At 46.1% G+C, this 24,507-nt stretch overlaps 1 protein-coding gene across 5 annotated transcripts; it reads right to left on the reverse strand.

Moving 5' to 3' along the window:
- Window positions 1-531: 531 nt before the first annotated feature.
- On the reverse strand, window positions 532-24,350 carry UBE3B (ubiquitin protein ligase E3B). Of its 5 annotated transcripts, none has more exons than XR_012831478.1 (29): window positions 23,762-23,948; window positions 23,594-23,676; window positions 22,874-23,043; window positions 22,661-22,781; window positions 21,272-21,331; window positions 20,732-20,836; window positions 20,533-20,629; window positions 19,934-20,019; window positions 19,190-19,272; window positions 18,114-18,219; window positions 17,305-17,425; window positions 16,473-16,650; window positions 15,899-16,068; window positions 15,026-15,193; window positions 14,048-14,219; window positions 13,152-13,270; window positions 12,418-12,532; window positions 11,916-12,015; window positions 11,204-11,323; window positions 10,678-10,854; window positions 10,475-10,585; window positions 9,726-9,863; window positions 9,252-9,317; window positions 6,772-6,830; window positions 4,960-5,142; window positions 4,434-4,545; window positions 3,973-4,065; window positions 2,749-3,480; window positions 532-1,991 (listed from the first exon to the last, which is right to left on the reverse strand). XR_012831478.1 is itself a non-coding variant. In XM_075718298.1 (29 exons), exons 4-29 carry the CDS (start codon window positions 23,032-23,034, stop codon window positions 3,289-3,291), a joined length of 3,213 nt encoding a protein of 1,070 aa, XP_075574413.1. In that variant the 5' UTR covers window positions 23,035-23,043; window positions 23,594-23,676; window positions 23,762-23,864; window positions 24,332-24,350; the 3' UTR covers window positions 532-3,288. The 5 variants fall into 5 exon arrangements, 2 of the variants coding, with proteins under 2 accessions (XP_075574413.1, XP_075574414.1); XR_012831479.1 differs by having other exon boundaries at window positions 532-1,319; window positions 1,424-3,480; XR_012831480.1 differs by having other exon boundaries at window positions 532-604; window positions 1,207-3,480.
- Window positions 24,351-24,507: the final 157 nt, after the last annotated feature.

Consider the following 24,507-nt stretch of genomic DNA (forward strand, 5'->3'; position numbering starts at 1 on the left):
CCCGCTCTCCCGTGCTGGGGGATCTTGCTTGGCTTTCCCGTCCAGTTTCCCCTCCAGCAGCGGCCCCAGCCACCGTTCCCAGCTGACCAGAGCCGTGCACAGAGCACTGCTAGCCCCAGCCCCTGCCCTGGCCAGGCTCACCACTGGAGCACCTGTGCTCTCATGAAAGGTACCAACGACTGAAGGCACAGCACCCTGCAGGACCCAGCAGCACTTCTCCAAGCATATTTCAAGACACAAGAACAAATCCTGATCCAAACCGCCCTGCCAGATCCCTTCGGGCTCAGAGGCACCCATATCACCGTCAGTAGTGCCCCATGGAGTTCGTTTCTCAGGGACACCGGGGCACATGGACCAGGAACCAGCCTGACAAAAGGGATTTCCAAGGGACCAGCAGCCCCCATCCCCTGCCCCGCAGCCAGGCAGAGGTACCAGTACCCCAAAGCTCTGCTCTCCCTTCTGCCGTGTGCTCTGAGCAGGAGCGTTACACCCAGGGAAAGGAAGAGGCGACATCCAATCGTCTTGCTCATACCAGGTTTATTTTTCTCTTCCCTGCATTTCTGATACAAGGGATGTAACCAAGGTCTCCACAGCAGCAAGTCTTCTATAGAAAAAATAGTCATTAATCTCCCATGGCAAAACCATCCCTGCCCTACAAAGAACACCCGCGCAGAATACAGCAGTACAGGCAGGGACCGATACACGTTGGCAGCCTTCTGCTCAGGTAAAAATGTATTAAAGCCTCCCAGTCATACAGAAATCAGCTACTCAAGAGAAATATTATTGTTGCACACACAGCCACCAGGGCGTTTACTAGACAATCATGTTTTATACACTAGCTACAAAATTGGATGTAGTGTCTCGTAGTGCAGTATTTCCAGGTTTGGAGGGACCTAGCTAAGTCTGCATTAAGATCTTTTCTAGGAATTGTACTCCTGAGGAATGAAGGAAAAAAGGGGAGCAAAGATTTTATTTCACTGTGTCAACAGCTCACTTCACTGAACAATCATTGTGCTCTATTTAGACACTGCATTTCCCTTGAAGAAAAAAAGAAATCTTGTATGATATTTTAAACTATGATTGGTACAAGTCGGTGCCTAAAACTCTCAACTACACAGTCAACAATAACTTGTTAATGCTGAAATGCTCTATGTTAAAAAAAAAAAAATTTGAATGTGCTATCATCTTTAATTTCTCTGGACTCACTTAGTCTAGTATCTTGAATCCTCTGAATGCAGACATTCCTGTCCTCACTAACACTTCCGATCACTCCTGTTTAATTATTACTGAGTTGACATAGAAAAAGGATCCCGATGTTGCTTTCCAGATGCATTTCCAGGCATTGGTTCAAAAAAAAAAAAAGGGTTACTTCTCTGAAAATCAGCTGAAGCAAGACAGAAGAGAAAGATGAAGCAAAGGCTACCTCTATACTCTTGGTTGAACGGTGCCAACTATTTTCTAGTCTGTTTGAAATGTGCAACGTATCGTGGTCAAGAGGGTCTTCCAAAGAGCCCAGGGAGCATTCTCCGTGCAGAGACCTGTGCCACGCTGAGCACGCCTGGGGATGCGAATCCCTGTGAGATGGACCAAGGCATTCCAGAAGATGAGGTAGGGTACGGCAGCCTCACACAGGAGCGGCTGCTGCGAGCTGACCCGCGCAGCAAGGCTCCGAGCCGATGTGCCCATACAGTGCAGAGGGGCCAGAGCGCAGAGTGGGGGTTGCCAGTGCCACGGGAAGGTAAGGTGGGGAAAGGAAGTCCAGGGCAGATACTAGCAGCCTCTGTGGGAGCTTGTTTTATTAGTGGGCAGCAACAGGGGAAGCGGAGAAGGTGACTGGTTTTTAATCCTGTCCCGAACAGGAGAACGCACATGGCTTCCCTTTGTGCCAGACCCAGCAAGGACAGAGCAGCCCAGGAGACGGCAGTCTCTCCTCTCACCCGGCCCAGGCCGAGGCAGGACTTGCAGCAGCACGAGGGACCAAGGCCAGGAAGCTGCAGAGACACTTTACAAGTCAGGCTCTGGAGTTCATTAGAAATGGTAGGAAGGGTCCACACCTTCCCAACACACACACGTACACACTCCCCCACTCACACCCTCCCTTTCAGAACAACCTGAAAAAGCTGCCTGCTACAGGCAAACATCAACTGTTAAAAATAAGGCCAGAAAGAGACAAAGCGACCAAAATAAATAATTTGGCAACAAAGCAAATGTGGCTGTTAGGCAGAGGCCAAGTCCTGGTTCAAAACAGCACATCTTCCTAACAAAAGAGCCTGCAACAAAGTGAAACTTCTATCCAAGCAAGAGAAATTTTGCCAGCGGAGGTTTCCAGAGGGCTCTTGGCAAATCGACACACTCCCCTTCCAGAGAGCGCAGGGGGCACCTGCCCCACTTGAGCACTGTGCTGGGGAGTGAGGGCTGCCCGAGCTGTGTGCCAGCTCCTGTCCTCTGGAAACTAAATAAAATTAAACCTTTTCTGCTCCTGAGCAAATTCAGACAACAACCACTTTCGTCCAAAGCACAGGCTCTGGCAAGAGCTTGGCAGAGGCACAGCTGGCTCAGCATGCTGACCCCCACGCCTGCTGCTTGAGCTCTTAACGTACAGCACTCTGAAGCCTTCCTGAGAATGGCAGGGTCCATCTGCTTGCGTTTAACCTGCTGCTTCTCAAGTCTGGGCCAGTGGTTCATTCTCGGAGATAAACACAAGGGCCTTGCGCAGAGCAAGGGCATCAGGAAGCCCCCGCGCAGTACCTGTCCTGAGTAAACAGTGCCCATTTGTGGCACATCCAACGCTGCAGCCTCGTGCTCGTCTCCTTGTGGGCTCTGTCATGTTTCTGCCTTTGTGCAGCTTCCCACAGACTGACTTCTACCCAGTAAGAAACTGGACCATCTCCTGGGAAAGGAAAAAGAAACACTCCCACAGCAGCAGCTGCCCAGACTGCACAGCCTGCTGGGGGGTATTACAGTCACTAATCTGACTGGCATTTTTAATGTTCCTTTTATGCTCCCCCGGGGTTTGCTTTTAAAGACGATTTACGTGGGTGTCAAGTGAAGTGTATTGGGTCAGGCCCATCACCTCCTTCATCCTGGAGAAGTGCCCAAGAAAAGCCAGCCCTGTCTAGCCCAGAAGCTCTTCCCTGTAAACCTCTATTATCAGCTGCATCTCTCCAGCCCTCAAGTGAGCAGTCAGCTCCCATGGAGCTGATCCACCCTCCATGCATGAAGGCCTCCACCTCCAGCAGCAGTCAGCAGCTCTGAGAGCCCCCATTGCAGAGTCCAGGGCCATAGCAACTAGGACAGCTCGAAGCCAGTGTTCATGCTGATCGCGTAGCGCAGCTTCTCCCGCAGGATGCTCTTCTTGCTGTAGTTGGGAAGCTTGAGGAGGTTGAAACACGTGGAGGAAGTTGGGAGACGCCCGCCTGGCTCCTTCTTGCGGATTGTGAAGAAGCCCCGTAGCACGCTGCCCAGTGTGTCACCGGTGTCCTGGAACAGGGCAGAAATGCATCACCCTTGCACTTCTCTGCTGTGCTCCTTCCAAGCAGGGTGCCTATACACAGGGCAGAGGTGCTAACACAAAACCTGTCTGGTGGGAACAAGGACAGTCAAACCTCAAAGCCCCGTCCCCCACAACAGCTAGAAAGGAGCTTCTCTTGTAACTGCAACTGCCATTACACCTGCAGGGTCCCTTTGCAGGGTGCACAGGGGAGCGGGATCAGAGGCACAGGGAGGTCCCGAGGAGAAAACACAACCCTGGAGACAGGCAAAAAGAGCCCAGGTGCAGCTGTGTGTGGGAGGAGGTAGGTGCAGCCATATGCATCCTATTAGCGTAAGGTTGTTTTCACCTTGCCCTATAGAGCATATATTTTTATGCCTTAGAGTTTCCTGGTCAGACAGAGATGAGGAAGCTGGGCAGGGAAGGAGGCTGTCAGAAGCCTGGCAGGGAGCGCATGAGACACGAGCACGCAGGGTGCCTACCTGATCGTCGGAGACTTCCACGCAGCGGATGGAAAAAGGAGGCTTGAGGTAGGCAAAGCCCAAAAGTGGAGGCCTGGAGCAGCTGGTAACAAACTGAAAAAGTGATGGACAGTGAAAGAGAGCAGCACTGAGAGCAGCCTGGCTGTAACAGACATGTGGCTAATGCAGTCACAGCAGACAGCTGCTTGGACTGGCATTTGAGCACCCCCCAGTACAACACTGCTGAGCTTTAGTGCACAGCTCCCCTAGCCTTTGAAAACAGGACAATCGTGGTGACACAAGAGCATTTATAGGAACTCTGCTTCCACGGCTGCCCCTCTGCAGGGGAGCAAGATGTTGATTTTAAGGCGTCAAGCATTCTGACACTCCTGTTAGTGCAGAAAGCACATAGCTAATGGGAGGAGAACAGCACTGGCCCAACCACCCCAAATGGCAGGTTGCGCTGAAATGACTGCGTTTACCTTGAGAAACATGGCTCTCTCCTCCGGGCTGAAGTCATTGGCTAGGATGTCCCAGAGCCAGATAATGACCCGGTGGCTGCCATGGAAGCCCCCATAGTACACCGTGTGTTTTCTGGGGAGAAAAAGGTTGCGGTAGGCTTGTGTCCCATTGCAGCAGGAGGGTCACAGCTGCCAGCTGACCAGTGCTGGAAGGACCAATACCTGCCACAAGTCAAGGTTCACTCTGCCAGTACTGAGCCCCCAACGCTTAGAGGGTACTTGATCAGAGAAAAGGGAACAGCAGAGAGAAATTCCGCTCAGGAGCCAGTGGAAGAAAGGACCCTTCCCATTCATTAGTACTTTGTCCAAATTAGCTTTAAGGAACATGTCCTTCAGCTCCATTCATTTCTGCCCGCTCCTCAAATTTCAATTAGGAGAAGCGGAAAGTTGTGAAAGAGTCAATCCCCTGCAAACCTCCAAATAGCTATATAATAAAATGGCTTGGTTAGCTGAGCGAGAAGACCAGCAGACCAAGTTGCTCACTTACTTTAAGTCCTCAAGGTCAATCTCAGCATTGTCACCGGAGATCAGCCGCTGCAACTCTGGTGCAGAAAACATACGAATCCATTCAGGCTTAATGATCGACCTGAATCCACTGATGAGTGCTGCTGTCTGACTCTTGATTTGTGTGTGCATCCGGAAGTGAGCCATGAGATGGATGTAGCTGATCCTGTGTGTGACAGGGAAGGTGGCAGTGAGGGAGCTGGAGCCGCAAGGGACAACCTCGCTTGTGCAGGAACAAGGTTGCTGACCTGCCTCTCCAGCCCAAAAGGGACTAGGCACTGCCTGGAGATGCATTATACTTTCCCCGCCAGGGCCCTGCTCTTTATTTAAGCAGAAAGAGCTGTTGTTCTGCCCAGACTCTGACCTCCACCCCCCACCTCTGGGACTGTCTGCTCATTTCTTAGAGCTTCTTCCTAACCCAGGGACTAGCTGGCTCTAATAAGCGCTTGATCAACCTTGGCTGGACAGCAGCTTACAGAGGGGAGCATGCGTCCAACTCCTCTTTAAAGGATCCGATCCCCCAGTCACAGGTGCTTCTCTAGGTTTGAAAAACAACTGTCTGGGCTCTGATGCTGCCTGCACCGAAACCCATGGCTGAAGAACCAACACACCAAAAAAACCACCGAGGAGACTTCCACCTTCATCCCAGGAGTATGGAAAATGTGTGCCGTTTATTAGAGGGAGGCACCATCAGGCTTCCTCTTCTCACCAACAGTCAAAACAACTGAGCTTGCTGATTCTTCTTCATCAGCTCCTAGGCAGACACCACCACAATCACATTGACTGGGTTTTCAGCTAGGTAACCCCACTCTGCCATTAACAGACAGAACTGTTTCTAGATTGCTTCCACTATAACACTTCTCCTGCTCCCTCCCAACTACCAATTTCTGTGCACATCTGCACAAAAGCTTCAAAGTTTCTGCAGTAAGCAAGTAGGATAACATACAGGACTTTCAACTTTCTCCCTGAGCTGACTTCTGACAAGCCAGAGAAAGATCCTTTCAAATGCAAACTCCCTGGTCAGAGCTCAAGAAGGGAAAAGACTGGAAACATCAGATTGCAAAGCACACTAACAAAGACAAATCCTCAGGTGGGATCCAGCTTTCACTTGCCATTAAAGAGAACAACCCCCAGATTACCAGTTCAAACACACATCTGCTTAATAGATATTTTATCCTGCTTTTATGATCACTGAAGGGTATAGAGAAGAAAAAAAAAATGAAGGGAACAAAAAGGTGGGTTTGGTTTTCAGGCTCTGGAGTTGACATTTACGATAACTATCTAAAAGCCGGTTATCTGTGAAAATAGCTACAGGGCTTGGTGTCTCCTCTGATTTCCTGTGTCTAAAGTACGACTGTCGACTGCATTTGAATTCACCACTGTCTCTTCTGAAGAACAGTGCTTTATACAACTGCCACATGTTATCATTCTGAGAAGATCTGTCTGCTCCAAGGTGTCTTTGAGCATCTGTGCCCTCTATGTTCACGACTGTGTGCCTGAATTGCTTTGAATCCATCTGTCTGTATCTATCACCGTCATTAAATCCTGCAGAATCTCACAGACTGTGTGCCTTTGACCTCAGAAGCGCTGTTTCAAGAAGTAAATTGTCAATTTTTATTTTGCAAATCGAATTTAATACAATTTCTGCCGATGAACTGTAACCAGTAAATTCTATTAAGATATTTATGTGCTCCTTCTACTCCAATCTATCTCAATTCATTCCAGATGCAAGCCCAAGGAACTAGAATAAAGTATTTTGCAGTGGTGACCTTAAAAATCTAATTGCTGTACTTACTTATTTTCATTGGTAACGGGAATGGTCTTCCCTCCAGGAACAAGTTCATGGCAAACAAGCTGAAGGAAGAAACGATTGTATTGCTAATTACTGCCTGGGACCACAATGGAAAGAAATGCCACGCTAAGCTGTTACCTCCCCATAAAACATTTATTTTTACAATAAAACAGTAGGATTTAAAATTTAAGTAATAATCCTGCTTCTGCCTTGAACCAGCTTCACTTAACTATTAACACAGTAATTGAACAGTAGGGAACTCTAACTCTCCCACCAGTGGAGCCAGCCCTTCTTTGAGGAAGCCTCCTCTCTAGTCTGATCCATCACTGCTGAACCGCACACAAATCAATTCAAAGAGTCCTGGGGGACTGTCACAATCCCAGAATCCAGAGGCTGAACAAGCTCAGAGCCTTCGCATAGCTCAGTCTAACAGCACAATCCAAAACTGTCTGCTCCACAGGTCTCGTCCGGGGCCACCTGAGTGACAGAGCTCCCTGGAGTTCACTGTCCCTCAAGCTGGGCACTCAAGGCATGAAGCGGAGAGCATTCAGAACGTGACACAGCTGGGAAGTATCTTCTCCCTGCCCTGCCAGGCCAGGGCCTGGTGCTCAGCCAACAGCACTGCTCAGAGACAGCAGTGGGACCCTCTGGGTGCTTGCGACAGCAACAGAGTAATGACTCATCTTTGCACCGACGCTAAGAGGCAGAAAGTCGTTATTCACATATTACAGTGGACTCCGTAATTCAGTTCCAGGTGACTTCCAAGGTCAGAAGGGAGCCCAGCACAGGGAATGAACTCAGCTCCCCTGTGTCCAACACAGGGCCGTACGTAGCGGGGACGCACAAGTTCATTCAGGAACCACAGGGTTACCCCACCTGGCTGTTTCAGCATGGCCAAAACACAAGGCAAACAGGAGTCCCCTGGTTTATTTTGAAGTTTTGAGTGCTGCAGCCTTCCATGTCTTACTGCTGGGCTCTCATATGCTGTTTCCTACCTTTATTTTTAAGGTGGAAGAAACCCCAAAGCTGAAACCTCAGCAATCCTGAGGCAGCAGCAAGGTGTTCAGCCCACTGTGCGGCGGGCGCACCCTCTCACCTGTGCAGAGCAGGGCTGTATCGGTACTTAGCTGTCTTCCCATTCACCCTTGCAGCTTCACAGGTACATTTACACTGCTATTGCTGCTATCAGATGTATGTAAGCTAGGTCCAAACTAGCCAGCTTCGGGATAAGAAACTGCAGCACACAAAGCTCTCGAGGACAAGCTGCCCCAGATAAACACTCTGTGACTTAGTGGTCTCTGAGCTCTGTGCCACTGGATCTACATTGCTAACAGTGCTCAGGCTTAGCGCTAGCTGGGGCGGCCCCACAGAATTTGCAGCAATAACAGCATACATGGACAGCAAAGGCATTCTTATCTTATCTATTTGTATTTTCCAGCTATGTGCACACAGCATCACAGAACCCAAGACACAAGTGCAACCAAGAACCTTCAAGCCTTCATAAGGGACTGACAGACAGCCTTCTCTTCTCAAGGCCAAGAGACCTCCTGACACACTTCAAGTTTCTCTGACAGAAATGGCTACATTTAAAGAAAAGGAATTCCTCCCTACTCACACAGATTCTTCTTTTTAAAAGAGGGGAAAACCATTTATGCAGGGAAAGCAAAACCCAATGTTTTTCAGTTAGAAAAGAAAAAATCCTGGCACTAGAAAAATTAAGGGTCAGAAGGCAACCTTTTTGTGGAAAAAGCTGTTCTCTGCCCACAGCTAAATATTGAACGAAGCTGCAGAATCCTATGGCTGAGTTCAGAGAACCTCTGAAGCTGAGCCAGCCTTTCAGCACAGGCATTTTTTTGTAAAAGGAGAGCAGAGCTAAGCCCTAACCACAATCAAACACAAGGTCATTTACTAGGCAGTCCCCTCAGGATTCTTTTTCAGATGGGCCACACAGAACATCCACCTGACATAGCCAGAAAAAAAGCACCCTGTGTAGCATGAGCTTGGACAGACTGCCTGACTTTTAGATGCTCAAGACCAGCTCTCGGAAAGCTCAGCAGAGAATAATAGCTGTCTTCTGCTGGCAAGTCAGACTGCAAATATATTTCTCTGCTCTAAGGACACCAATAAAAGCTAGGACACCTCTGCTCAGGAGTCAAACCTAGTTCTGCTGCTAACTGTTCATAGTCACAATCTGCTACTTCTGGCACCACAGGCTTTCCCACAGCAGTGGGCAACGATCCTTGGGATCCCTCTTAGTGCTTCAAATGCTCTTCCTGGTAACATCAACCAGACAAGTGAGGGAGATGCTCCTGTGTGGAGCAGCTCGGATCTAATCAGGAGAAACAGGGATTGCCTGAGCCAGGGCTGTGGACTCTGACTATCAGTGCCCAGAATTCTGCTCATCACCACCTAGCATGAGGAGGGTGTTTGGAACAAAGCAGAGATAAGATAAGGTCCAACACAGTCACTGAATGAAAGCCTACCTGACCCATCACATCTTCATCGTAGGACAGTGTTAAGCCCAAGTCACTGATATCACCATCATAACGCTAGAGGAACAATAGAAAAAGGGAAAGAAGGTCAGTGTTTAGCAGCAGGAACAGCAGCTCTGCATTTTTGTATTACTCTTCCACTGAGTGATCCCCAGCAGGCATGAGGCATCAAAGCATAACAAATACACAAGTCGCTCTAGGTTACGGGGAGACTGCATAAGAGCTGAGGCTAAAACTTGGGATTTCCTGATTGCCAGTTCCAGGTTTACACCTTCAGACTCTTTCTCATCCCTGCTTGCCCCAGTAAAAACACAGGATTGCTACCTGCCAACCTGCCTCAGAATCACCAATTACTTCCTGGGTGTTTTAAAGATGATTGGTACCTCAAAGGCATTTGTAATTCTAGTATTTCTAGCAGCAGCCAGTGATAAGGGAGTTGAACAACAGGAAAAGTAAGGCTCAAACCTTAATTGAAGTGAGATTTTTATAAAACTCAGAGTCCAAGGAGGGAAGTTCATCTACGGAGCTGTAGAAGACACTGTGGTGGTGCCCAAGTAGCTGACTCAAAAAGAAGGAAGCAAATGGTACATCCACAACTATTCCCTACAGACAACAAGAATGAATAGGTAAGGTCCTGCCACATATTCCTTATGTGTAATGTTTCTGGTTACCTATGAGGCCTGCAGGCATATCATGTGCTGTGGAACAAGCACAAAGATGTAAGACATTGAAATCAGCTGAGAAAACCAAATCCTCTTTAAAACCATTAATTAGTGGAGCAGGTGCAAAAAGGCAATAGGGGAACTCATGTTTCCTTTAAAAGAACTACTTTACATGGAGAAGGTCATTCTGTCATCCCATCCTCCTTTTAGCCACATGTCCCTTTAAGTAAAGTATTAACAAATGGATGCTTGTAAGGTGTAACACCAATGTAACAGACTATTCCAGCTAGTGTCCCCAGCACCGAGAATAATAATCAAAGTATGTCCCAGGTTTTACCTCCAAAATTATTTTTAATACATGCCTGCAGAAGTGCCAGACTGCTCCACCATCAGTATCTTTATCCAAGTCATTTTTCCAAACTCACCTCTTCAGTAACACCTCCCCAAGCATGTGACAGATGCTCTCAAAGGCAAGGGGCACCATCACAGAACTGCTTCTGAACAGTGCTATACCAACAGTGACAATATCCTAATATGGTACTTTTGGCTCACCTCATATACAGCCTTCCCAAGCATCTTCCCCACAAACTCAAAGAGCTGTAGGTAGTTCTCATGAATGTAGGACGTTGGGGATGGATACAGCCTCTCATCACCACTCGTTGTCTGCACACAAACACAGATAATGGTACAGTGAGCCAGTCTGTTTCTCTCTGCAATGGGTCATCAGGGTCAGCAACTGCAGCCCTGCATCATACCTTGAACAAGTTGAGTGCGGGGTCAAACACCTTCTTTATTATCTCTTCCAGAAACTCTTTGAAGACACCATCTTGATCAATACCAGCCTCATCGACACCCAGATCATTCACAAACTTCACTCGGATCACTCCCTTCATGGCATTCTGGGAAAGCTGCCGTAGCTGTTCGTACCCATCCTACACAGACCAGAAGAGCCAGAGGACAATCATACAGGGAAACGTGTGAAACAACCACACAGACGTGCGGCAGAGACAGGAGACAGATACACCACAGAAATCTGCATTTGTCACTGAATTTTGTGTCCAAAAAGACCAGCATTTTTCCTAGTCAAGACTACAGGCTTGCGGCAGTCTGAACCAAATTAAGGTCCAGCATTTTCCTGTAACATCACTTCATACAAAAGCAGACAGAACTGGCACTGGGTCCCTCAGGATCCACAGAGAAGATAAAAACATATTCACACCCCATTCTTGTCAGGTCAAGTTACTGGCTTGTTGGTTGGCTTCTGCAAGCCAAGTCACTCACCTCCAGCATACGTGAGCGGCGGATAGTGATGTGTGTGACATGAGGTGATGCGGAGCTGGTTTCAACCAGCCCAAGCTTCTCCTTCTCCTTTGCAACCATATTTCGGAAAAGCAGCACCCTCTTAAAGAGAAAACAAATGTAAGTCTTCATCCACAAGGATCCTTATCCTCCAGTGCAGCAGGGCTTTTAGATGCTCTTGATGCATACCCAGAACTAGCTCTTGGCTGTCCTGTTCCCAGCTAGGCCCAATGATGCCACTGTCACTCACTCACTAGAAATAGTGGGATCTGCCTCCTTGTTCCCCAGCAGGGCAGAGAAATCCTTGAAGCTCTGCTATGGGAGGGACAGGGTACTGACAATACTGAAAACAAAAGCACCTTTCCTATCACCACATAAAAATCTGTCATCTCTGCAGATTTGCTACCTGCAAAAAGACACTGCTTTCCGCATAAGGACTTTCTCCAAAGCCATGTCATGCACTGCTGGATGACTCTATGCAGCTGCCCACACAAATAAGCTCTCTCTCAATGAGAGCAATCAAGACAGTTTAGAGGAAATATATTGAGGAGACTGGGGAGGGACGGAGAAGACTTCTGTTTAACTGGCATTTCAATCACAAGCTCCACGCCACAAAATGCTCAAGACACACGTGCCTTCCATCCTACGCCACCCAGGTCACTGGCTTTTCAGCCTCTGTCCCTGTCCCACTCACATTCTTGTGGGGAATGACGTGCGGGATGTACTGCAGGAGCAGCTGGGCTCGTTTCTTGTCCTTGTCCAGCTCCTGGAAGAGCACGCTGGGTTTGAGGTCCCTTACAAAGAAAGGCAGAGATTCAGAGATCCCTGAGAAATGCCCAGGTGTGGTAAACAGCTGGGGGTAGGAGAGAGAGGAAACCTGTAATGATTTCAAAGACGACTTAAGTGCTCGGGTGTACACATTTAAGAAGGCCAGAGACACTCAAGCTGTTAGGTGCTGAGTCAGTTTTCAAAGCATCACCCTCCATGAGCAGCAGCTAATCCTTACACCACAGAAGACAAGCACAATAGGAGGGGCGTCCTTAACTGCAAACACAGGGAGCAGTTCTGACCTTGATCTCACAGGTAGAATGAGAGGCACTCAATTTAAAAGTAAGGGATCCCAAACCAACCACCCACAAGGGAGCTGGTGCACTGGGACAAGCACACACAATCCTTGCCTTGAGCTGAACACTTACTTGCGTAACCAGTGATCCTCAGGAGCAAAACGCCTGCGGCAGTCCCTTTCATACAAGACCATGAGCCAGCCATGGACAGAATGAAACAGCTCCAGGGTCTCCCCTCTGGCATTCTCTGAACAAAAGGAACAAAGCAGCAATGTCCAGGCACCCTAGGTAACAGGAGTGCCCTAGAGCAACATATGGATCATCCACCCCACACTAATAGGACAGGCGTATTTCTCCTAACTTCCACGGCCTTCAGAGAGGAGAGATTTTGAGCCTCCCAGAAGACAGCCAGCCATCTCAGCCAGCTCCACCTGAGCCATCACAACAGAAATGGACGATCTCATGTATTTGCCAGAACTGAGCTGTACCCAAATTATACCAGCATATAGATCAACAGCAGATATCTACAGAGACCCTAGCAAGCCTGCTCTGCTTTGTCAAAGCACTGTATTACATTCTCATCCAATATATGACTCAGGCATGCTAAACTTAGTCTCTGGCAAAAACCAACACGCCCATCATGTCTGTTACACAAATTCTTAATTGGAAATAGAGAAGTGCACTGTATTTGGTGCCAAGCACAATAGTGGCATCTGGACACCAAAAGACTGGGACATATTCTCATGCCACACAATGTAGTATGATTTTTTGTGCGAAGTAATGATTAGCAGAAGCTTCAAATTCCAAAATTAATGCCTTTTGTTGTTCTAATAGTAACCTCAACTCAAGCTACTAAAAGCATTTACCTACAATTCCATCCCAAATCATCTTAAATACAAAAGAATTCAGAAAAGACGAGATGGTAACAAGCTCTTCCAGTTTGAATGAAATCTGCTCTTCATAGACCTCTATGTCATCAAGAATCCTATCAGAGAAAACAAATGCAAATGCACAAGTGTAAATTTAATTCCCTTTTGAAATTTTCATAAAGGCACATTATCCTTTAGCAGCAGCTCTTATTTCTATGACAACTGACACCCACGAGGATCTAAAGTCATAAACAACTAAACCTTATTTATTGAATTTGATCGATATCTGATCCTAACAGAAGACAGCACGAAAGGTCTGAGATACAAGCAAAGCCAGTATTTCATAGTTAAAAAGGACCTATGCACTCATCCCCAAGAAAACTTTTTCATCATTCAAGCTAAGAAAACTGTCTCTACTGACCAGCAAAGGCAATTTTCTACCCCTTCTGCCATCCTTTGTGTTGTGTAAGTCTATGAATGAGACAGCAAAGGAATTGTAAACAAAAACACATAAGCTGGGGAGCTTTCTTGCAGCAGTATTATAACATTGATCCTCAAAGCTTATCTGGACTCATCGAAATGTTTGCTTTGGACTGACACAATTGTTGCCCAAAAGCAGCAGAAGAAATGTTTCTTCCCCCTCCCTAGCCAGTGCTGTAATATTTTGTTACCAGTTCAGCCAGCTGTATATTCCTGAAGCAGCACATAGCTGAGGGGGAAAGTCCTTTTGAAGTCCTTTATTTCTCAGCACTCTATCTGAAAAGCTTGCTGCTTTACTCTGCCTAGTTATTTTTAAGCACAGGCAGCAATACCATAACTATTCCTCCTGAAACTTAAGGAACACAAGAGCTTCACATTACAAATCTAGAGAGCAGCCTCTGCTTGCTACCTACGTGATAAGGTGGCGGGAGCAGTCACAGAAGAGCATCAACATGGCCAGCAGCCTCTTTGATTCCTCCGTATCATTATTCAAGCACTCCAAGAAGAGTTTTAACCCACCCTGTGGTCCCAGCTCACAGATAAAAGCCCATAATTTGGGTAACAGATCATCCAGGTAGGTGAGGCCTAGGAAAAATGTAAAGCACACTCAGTAAAGCTTGTTCTGCCTGCTTGTTCATGCAGGCTCAAAGAGACGAACGTGACTTGGACCTGAAAGATCCTTTTGCAAAGCAACACTTTACTTGAAGGCAACATAAGCATCACATTTGGCTCCCAAGCCTGTCTGCATTAACAGGAGACGTACAATCACCAGGAAAGCAGAAAAAAGCTTTTAACGAGGCATTAGTTGTTTGCACATCTGAAGCCCTTTCCCACTGATTATTTTGCAACTTTAGAAAGTAATTAATTTCTGTGTTCCAATCACCATTACAGCCATCTTAGAGATGAGAACACAAAGAATAGGGTTGTACCTGTGGTCACCACTATAGCCACAAAGCACCCAAGGCTCTGGACTCATTCCTCTGCTCTAGCCACTAAACCAAAACAGTGCTTATCTGCTCCTCCATCCATTCCTAAGACAGGTAATTTGTTCTTAAGATGTATGAAAGCATTCAGTGTTTGCACCACATAAAGATTAATATTGCTAGGCTTCTCAAAAACACTGACTCAGTCCTAAGTTTGATATGGAGTAAGCAAGGTTTCATTATAGGAAAACGTGCTTCAATTTGTATTCTGGAGAGTTAATGCTTGATAAAGAAGTGATGAATGTTATTGATCAGATGTATGATTCAGGATGGAACAAGCCTTCCACCCAGCCAGTCAATAAACTGTTGTCAGTAATAAAAGTACCAACAAGTCAACAGAATTTAATAAGAAAAATCTATTTTTTCTCCACATTTTAAGTGATTTGAAAAGAACAGATGTGCCCTGACCTGTGAGTATCTGCAGACGGATCTGCGTTAGCGTTGCGAGTGTGGTTTGGTACAGGACACAGATACTGCACACCTTCTGCACTTCTGCTGAGTCCACTCGCTTGCCCCCAACAGGCTTGAGAATGTTGCGGACAGATGCAGACTTCTGGAAAGCTCTCTTGAAAAGATCTAGTGACAGAGAAGCACATGAGATGTTGGCTCAGGAGACAGAAGTGCTATTCCAAACCATTTATTATTCTTAGCCACTTGGCAGCCATGCAATAAAGAGGATCTTAAGCAGACTAAGTCACTCCACAGAGAAAAGGTTTTGGTGGACTTTTCTGGCAGAACACTGTACAGCTGCTAGCAACAGAAGAATATTTCAGTGGGGGCATTACCCTAGAGGTTAAAACCTTACCAGAACCACAGTAACTAATGACCACAGGATCTAGTGCTATGGGCAGCACCTAGAAAATAGCTAGATTACAGCTGTCTTATTCCAAATACTCTTCTGCAGAGTCACCATGCATCACAGGTCCACGAGCCAGCTTCACCTTGCTTTTCTCCTGGGAAGCTGGCCTCCCATCAAGCCTTGGGAAGTACTAAGTTATGCAGTAAGCACTTCAGCTACTTGAGAAACAATGAAAAAAACTGCTAAAATAAGCAAATATTTTCACAGCACCGAGGTAAGAGACTTGCCCCAGGTCACAGAAGCATTCTGAGTAGGAATTACAAATAGGAGAGACCATATCCCCACCTAAGCAGCAGCAGCTGTTGCAAGTAATTACTCAAAGCTTTTAGCCTGAGTGGAAAAGTCAAAGCCCTATGAGTCTGTGAGAGAGACACACACATGTACACACACACAAAACAAAAAAGCGACCCTCCAAAACTGACTCTTCATAGGAAGGCTGTTCTGAGGGGAAACCGGCTGTGTTGGCAGCTGAGCTATTTCCTGATTCTCCAGCAATTTCTTGCTGAGCACATCACTGAAGAGGATGCGGATCATATGGACTCCCCAGAGATGCTGCAGTTGCTTTGTCAGCAGAGGCATGGACTCATTCAATCTGAAAGACAAGTCAGAGAGACATGGTAGAAGGCAGGCTGGAATAAAACACCAGGCAGTGATACTTTGATACACTGAGATCATAGTCAAAATGGAGCATGCACCCACCCTACACATGGTCCTCATAGGAAGAGCTGATATACAGATCCTGTATCGAGTGTACCAATATGGCCATCATTTACCAGTCTAACTATCCTAAATTAATTTCCTCATGTAAGAGTCTGTGTATGAATGCAGCAGTTTATATTGCGCAGGCATAACCTGAAACATCTGAGAAGTTATTCTGAATAGGGTCATGCTGTTCATCTCAAAACATAAAACACACTGCAGCATAAAAAAAAAAAAAAAGGAAAAAATAAAAAGAGAGGCTTAATCATCTATCACCATAAGGTCCTTGTCACTTACCCATAATCCACAGTCTGTGAAAACCAGCCCAGGACAGGATGCCAGTGGGTGAGGTTGGATTTCTTTTGTGAAACGTACTTCTGGCAGTAGGAAAGCATGTGAATGAGCACACCCACAAAATGAGCCGTCTCCTCCTCAAGAACTTTATCATTCAAGGAGCCCAAGTACACAAGATTACCTGGCAAAACAACCAGCACAGCAAGACTTAAAAGAGGAAGAGATGCTGCAGGACAGTGGTTATAGACATAACAGACAAAATGAACTCACAGCCCTTTTCAAGTCCAGGAGAGGATTTCTGTGAAGAATGACTATTAGAGGCTATGTGCAGCAAGCCATTTCCAGCACACATCAACCACTAAGGTGGCATGTCACTTTGTCCGCCTTCTCATCTATATCCCACCAACACCTTCTACAAATTACTATGAGTTACAGATGATCCATGGTTATTCCTGAGTTCCAACTGTTCCTCTTGTTACTTCTACAGAAATGTGAACTTAAGTATTTCAGTAGCACGCCCGCTTAGGGAAGCTAGATTCAAGTCTGCTACACTGCAAGACTTTCTCAGAGTCCAAGTGAAAAGCCAGCAGAGATAATACTTCACAGTTTAGGTATGATGACATGTACAGAAGAAGTCTCTGACCCTTCCTCCATTTGCAAGGGCCTTAAACCATGTTTGCAGTATCCCCAAATAAATCTCAATTATTATTTAGAAATCATCTAAATAAGGATAAAAAATGATGAGTTGGAGGCAGCTCTGACCCATGGAGAAGAAAGATTTGACTCAAGACTCTTCCAAGTACAGTAAAAACCAAGAAGTATTACAGATGCTTACCTAACAAACAAAGAGTGTGACTTCCTTCTAGGCACACGCAGACATCTCGACATTGTGCTTCACGACTTAAAAAAAGGATGAACTTGCGGAAAAGATCATGAGACTCTATCACTGCCAGACGCTGAAAGACAGAATTTAACTGCCAGTGAGGCTGAGAAGTGCCACACGGAACAACCACACCTGATCTGCCATTAGCAATTTGGATTGTCTCTTCTTTCCAAATAAAGCAGCAAGTTGAGACTGCTGCACTGCAGAGGGTGTTTGACATGAAGCTGGTCTAGGAAATAAAAAACCTTGCAGGTGAATAGGCCATGTTCTAGTTGCAGACAGACCTTTGCAACCGTCTGTCTGCAAGAACACAGGATGCCCATTTGGCACAAAACTTGCCTGTCTGCACCAAGCTATACAGAGGAGCAGTCAAATTAAATTAGATTAGTGGACGTCCTACTAGCTACCATCACGGATCCTTTGCCGTGCAACAGACTGATTTTTGCTATGGCCCTGTACACAAACGGAAGAATAAGGACATCCAAAAATTCAAGTTGTGTGTCACATATGCCTTAATTTTTATTTTATTTATTTATTTTAGGGCAGTTCAGCCCATTATCCCACTGGTGTTAATAACTTCTGTGGTATTAGAAACACAGAGTATCTGGAGGGTGTAAGGATCAAGCCCATCCACAACAGAGAGTTGAAACTGGCAAAGAGAGAAATGCCAATGCTCTGTTCCAAGAGCTGATAAAATGGAATAACAAGTGGCCTTATGTGATATTCAGCAGATTTTTTATACTATTACATCACCCACTTACCTCAGGTGTTAGAGTAGCAAGATGAGTCATTATAGCAGGCACAGACATGATATGGATCAGAAACGACCTCAACAGATTGTCTGAAAACTGCGCAGCAACCACAGGGCTACAGAGAGAAAAATACTTCAGTGCAAGAAACCTGACCTAGCAAAGTAAGACACAGTCTTTAACTGAGCCATTCAGAACTCGCTGCTGATTCTACCCTCATCAAGAAGCATCACCGGAAAAAGAACATTCACTTACACTTCTGTTATCACAGCAAGTTCACAAAATAGCTCATGACTCAAAGGAACAGAAGCCAAACAGTTCACAGCATAATGTATTTTTACACAGCACACCCATACCACCCAGTGCACTGTATGTGTTATGTGGTTCATCTCCTAAGTTCCCCATCTCTCCTCACTACCATGAAGTCAGTAATTAAATAGTTGTTCTCCTTAGGAAGAAGTTAAGTGGCATATTCAAGGACATCCACTGCCCACTGCTACTCTACTGAACATCACAACCTCATCATCCCAGCAGTGACAGCTATAGAAGGGAAGTGGCACACAATTAATCACAAAGTCTTAAAAGAATGCTTCTGACTGGCTGCAGACTTCCAAAGTGGAAAGACATGAGGTCAGGGTAACAGCATACTTTTCTTTTTTTAAGGAAAACAGACTGAATCATTAGAAAGACCTGCAACCAGCTCTTGTTTCAGGGACGAACTTTGCCCCTGCAAATTGAGTAACAGGTACATCTGCAACAGCAGTTCATCATGAAGAGGCACACACAACCTCACTTATCTAGAGAACTCCAACCCCTCCTGATGGTTCATCAGAAAGACATACAGATCCTGTACTCTGAACTGGAATTGCACTCCAAAGTCTAGGCTCATACTAACACTAATTACTGACTTAAGAGCATTCTGGTCTGAAAAAGGATGACAGGAAAGTGAGCTATTTGCCTAATGCAGCTTCTTTCATCACGGTGATACTCTCAATGGCATGAAGAGACTGGCAGAATGAGAAGTCTTCAAAAAACACAATAAAGACAACTTGGCTGCATATTGTCCCAAGCAGCTCTGGCTGCCTTACCGCAATGCAAGAGAGAAGATGGCAGTCAAAGAGCCTTTGGACAAGGAAGGTCTGGATCTTGCCAAGCCATTAGTTAGCAAAATCTGGAATAAAAGAAGATAAAAAACCCAAACCTCCCTGCAGTACTCAGAAAAAGATTATGATTACTCCTGAAAGACATTCTGTTTATTTTCAGAGCAGAGAAAAAGAACACCACCAAAGCAACCTAAAAACCAGTTACTACAAGTCATTTGGCAGAACTAGAAGGGCTTCAGGTTAGTAACAGCATAACAGAGAAACTGCAATCAAATCAGATGCTCTACAGTACTTATTTCTGTAGGACCTGTACTCGGAGTTCCCAGGCCTTTTAAAATTAACAAGCAAGGCTCATAGCTGCCTGGTAATATCATTCTCCTTTAAAAGAGTAAGAAAAATTACATCAGTTCCTTTCTTGTACAGAAGAGTAAACAAATCAAATACATACAAAATGGCAGCAGCAGTTTGGAAAAATATTCAAGAGTCCTTCCTGGCGATCTCATTATGAGACGATTAAGCAATAGTGACAAAAAGGAGACAGTGTATCTGGTCTTAAGTACTTTGAAGAAAAATATGACCACACACAAATCACCAGTGCTCCACAACCAGCTTCTCCCTGACACACCACCACAGAGATTGTAAAAGCTTCCCCAGAACAAGGACCACAGCACAGGACTGGGGCTTGTTTTGAATCAAGAGAAGACATAACTGTATCAGCCCGAGACTGACCTGCAGCACAGAATAAAATCCCTTCTGATTTAGATGTCCCATGATGTTTGCACAGATGTGGTTCATGGCAGGCCTCAGGGTTTCACCTTCCAGGTTAAAACACTGATGTTACTAAATCAGCATCACAGCTCCACTCTTTACTTCCTTACAAACTATAAAACAGTTTGTCAATTCATAAACCCTTCTTGCACAAAGTCCTTGCCCTTATATGCAAACCCACCATTTTAGCAGCGTGTTACAGCAAGTCTTGCTGAAGGTATGAGAGTCGTATTTCCTCACGATACTTGTCTACCTTTTCTACGTGTATTTCCTACAAAAACCCAGAGCTAAAACCAGATTCCATTATCCTCTGAACAATTCTGTGTGTGAGATTTTGGAGCATTATAAAAATGTTGTAACTGTTGCTGTTCTAAGGGAAAATAGCCTATCTAATCTCAAGGGAATCCTTGCTGCTCATTCTATGCTTTGTGCAAGCACAGAAGCATAATGAATCTTTGTGGTAAGCATGGGGAGAAGACAAGGTGCAGAAACAGCATTCAGTAGATTTTAATAACAAATCCCCAAGCAGTGGCTTAAAGCACTGAATTGGATGCACCAACCTTTTCCCCGAAGGATTTTCCACGTAGAAGTATCTGTGAAGGTGACAAGCATTGTGAGGTGCAAATTGACCAGTCTGGAGTCTTGCAAGATGTCAGGCTGCGATAACAAATGCCAATGTTAATAAATCAAATTAGCTTTGTGCCAAACTACAGAACTGTTAAATGCAGGGAGACAAAACACAAAGAAAATGTTTCCTACCTTAAGCTGCTTGAGAAATTCACAGCAAAACCACAAAAGGTCTTTGATCTGTTTGATCCATAAGAGCGTAAGATCCTTGGAGAGTGCCAGTGACACATACCAGACCTGAGAAAGGCAGGATACAAACGGGAGCAGTGGTGAGTATTTATGCTACAGGTTGGCAGAATCTATTACCAGGAAGCTTTGTAATTTCTCAGTGCCTCCTCAGTGCCCTACTCAACCTAGCAACAAAACCAAGTTATTTCTCTCCCCAGAATTCACTGGTCAAAGCATACCACCCACCACAGAAAGAAATTGCCCTTTAACTCCTATAGCTGTATACAGAGTAAAAATACCAGAGGAATACTACAGAACTTGTCCAAACTTTCATCATGGAATCTCACCAGTGTTCAGGGGATTTTGAAAGCTAAAAATTCAAATACCACCAACCTAAATCCCCACATGTAGAATTAAAAAAAACCCCAAACCACCAAACACCAAAAAAACCCAACCAAACAAACAACCCTCCCCACCCCCAAACTAAAAAAACACCCTGCTGACCTTGGGCTCATTCTCAACATCCATACTATTAAGAATACAACGGCACAGCTTTTCAAATCTCTGGAGGTAAAAAACAAAAAAAAAGGTGGCATTAGTTCTAAACAGGAAGGGCTATTCTGGAAAAGCACTAGGAACAGCTCAGCAGAGGGAGCAAGATACCTCCGTAACAAAACCGACAAATGTTCCAAACATATTCCCTACAGTCAGCGCCGATGGCTCCTTCCCCAAGAGCGCATCTACACATCATGCTACAGCTATGCAGAAGAGTTTCCTCCTTGAACACAGTGCTCATCGACAGGAGGAATTTCTCAGCCTTCCCTGCTAAACTGCCTCCCTCAACAGCACCTTCTTGTTGGGGTTCAGCTAGAAGAGCTTAATGCTAACAAGTGCAGCAGTGTGTTCCAAACTCCTGACCATCATGGCTCTCAGCAGAACCTGGTGATCACATCCAGAACTCCTTTATAATTATTTCAGTCCAGCTGTATTTGTCACGTGCTTGCAAGTTATAAAGCCATTCTGAGCTACAGAATTGGCTGCTGTGGTTATTCTAACTGAGAGCAGTGTCCAGAAATAGAGTGCAAACGAGCACAGCCCAGTCCTCAGCCCAGCAAGGGACTGACTTGCTGCTGGACGGGGAAGAAGAGAAAGTAGAACAGACATATTTCAGCAATGCACCCAATTACTGTAAATACAGAACTTCAAGTGGATGCCAGGCACTTAAAAAATTCGTAATGTACACATTTTTTGTTTGATGCTGTAAATACAGAAAACTGCATTTGTAGTACTTGCACCATCATCAACAGAAGAGGAGCTCAATGGAACAGGCATTAAAAGAAAAAAAACCAAACCACAGTCACCCACTGCTGCTGCAATTTAAATACAGCCTTTCATTTTCCAATTGTTTTCCTTTTAATTAGCCCTCACCATTTCCTGGGGCAAATATAATCATTTCATAGACACTACAGCAAAGGGCTTCACTCTGAAACCACAAATTCAGGGCATGTTCAGAAAAGCAGTTGTGATACAAACAGCCTGCACACTACACTCTGCCAGGACAGCTCTTTGTGAGCTTGCCACAAGGTACCTGCCGGGGGAACTGATGCAGCTGACAAAATCATAAGGCACTGCTCAATTACTGAAGTTGGCACAGTCACCAGGAAAAACATGCGTTAAACTATGCCCTGAATACAGAACTGCTACTAAAAAATTCAAGGGTTCTTCTATTTCATTCCTACAGGCAGATCTCTCCAACGAGTAGGACACAGAGATCCCATTTCTGAATCCTAAATATATTGCAGGAACCTACAGAATCACTACGTAACTAAACTTATTTAACTTGTTAAAATATGGACTCAAAAGAAAAAAAGCATGTCAGAGTCACAACCTTACCTCTTTGTCCTCTTTATGATTAAATACAAACAGCAGTTTCCTAGCAATTCTGAAGATAGAAAGAGCACTTCTTTTACTTGAACTAGATTCATTTGTGCCAAAGAAATCCTCCACTTCTCTCCTAGGAAAGTAGGAAAAATGAACATCAGTAGTTAAAAATCAAACACACCTCTCCAGATAAGAGCAAAGCGCGGAAGGCAGAATTTCACACACCTTATCTCCCTCTGCAGGCGGCATCGACAGAGAAATCTCCTGATCAAAGCCTGGATCTGGATAGCTGCACGCTCCCTCTCCTTCAGCTCTCTCCGCTCCTCCCGAGCCTGGCGTGCTTTATCGAGGAACTGGGCTTTGGAGGACTGGCTCGCACTGAACATTTTTGTAACCTACCAAAACATGAATTTAAGGAAACAAAGAACCATTGCAGCAAACACCTGGGGAACTAGGAGCAGTGTGGACAAAATGCACAGGCAAGGGTAATTCTTTACATTACTTCTGAACTAACTACCTGCATCCAACATGTTAACAGGGGAAGGAGAGTACCCAACAGCATAGAAAGAAGTGCATGCAAAACACAGCCTAGGCAAAGCCAAAGTTACTTGTCAATGGGACTGCAATAAGAAAACAGATTGATATCCAAATCATTCCAGCAAAGCCCGCAACCTAATGCGGGCAAGTAGATTTTAAGAGGGGAAAAAAAAAAAAAAAAAAAATCAGTGTGTTGTCACTGTGTTCCCCTCCCTGTACTCCAACTCCCCTTTCCAGTCTTAGTTGTTTTCATTTTCTTGTTTACAGATAACATATAAGAACAACGCTATAGGCAAGCATATGACAGAAAGGGCACAAGAGACACTTGGAAGCTAATTTATTGCCACTCAACACCACAAAATGCACAGAGTCAACAACAGCTTTATAAATACTTAACAACAAACTCACCTGAGGGCTTACTTCTTCAAAAGAAGTGCATGATAATCATTTATACACAAACATGATCCTCATCCACTGGCTTCAGGCAGCTCCTGCACAGATAAGCACATTACCTGAAGATGATTTGGGGATTTACTCTTTACCTTTGCAGTTCTAAGTCCTTTTGACCAGACTCACCTCTCACTACACCTTCATGAAAATGTGAAGTCAGAAAAGCTTCAGGAGAGGAAGAGCAGCACCACCGCTTAGCTGTGATTTCTGGCACACGTAGCTCCTGACACTTCAGAGTCGGGAAAAACAATGTGATGTGTGACCAAAGCGAAGGCCAGCCTCAAATGTGCCAGGGCCCTGGGCACCGGCAAGACCTGAGCAGCAGACGCCCCATAGTGAGTGTTTTCCATTTCACCAGAGTTGGGGCAGGACCCAGGGGCAGAATCTGCCTTGGGACTTGCCCAAGCCACGATCAGCAGCCAGCGGAGACCCCCATGCCCCCCTCTTCACCACGAGACCCCGCAGCCCCACATGCCCGTCCCGCAGCCCCACATGCCCGCCCTGGGCACCAGGCACCTGCCCCACAGCCCTCCTGGGCCCAAAGCACCTGCCCCACGGCCTCCCCGGGCGCCAGGCGCCTGCCCCACGGCCCCCTCGGGCCCCAGGCGCCTGCCCCACGGCCCCCCTCGGGCCCCAGGCGCCTGCCCCACAGCCGCCCCCCGCAGTCCGCCGCCCCACAGCCTCCCGGGCCCTCACCCTCGCCCGCCGTCGCCTGCGCCTCCGGCAGAGGCAGGGCAGTGCCGGGACGGGCCAAGCGGCCCCGGGGCAGCTCCGTCGCCGCCGAGGCCGAGGCCGAGGCCGAGGCCCGCAGCCCCGTTGCCCGGCAGCCCCCGCCTCAGACCCCGTGTCGGCACTCCGGGTCCGGCCGGCAA

The sequence above is a fragment of the Pelecanus crispus genome, chromosome 11 (genome assembly GCF_030463565.1).
Source record: "Pelecanus crispus isolate bPelCri1 chromosome 11, bPelCri1.pri, whole genome shotgun sequence".
NCBI classification, from domain to species: domain Eukaryota; kingdom Metazoa; phylum Chordata; class Aves; order Pelecaniformes; family Pelecanidae; genus Pelecanus; species Pelecanus crispus.

Excerpts from the sequence above, each read along its gene's own strand:
- UBE3B (XM_075718298.1), bottom strand. The coding sequence starts at position 23,034 with ATGTTCAGTGCGAGCCAGTCCTCCAAAGCCCAGTTCCTCGATAAAGCA. Across the intron at positions 16,651-17,304 it reads TCACACTCTTTGTTTGTTAG|GTAATCTTGTGTACTTGGGC; the intron begins GTAAGCATCTGT and ends TTGTTTTGCCAG. Across the intron at positions 6,831-9,251 it reads ATGAAGATGTGATGGGTCAG|CTTGTTTGCCATGAACTTGT; the intron begins GTAGGCTTTCAT and ends TTCTTCCTTCAG.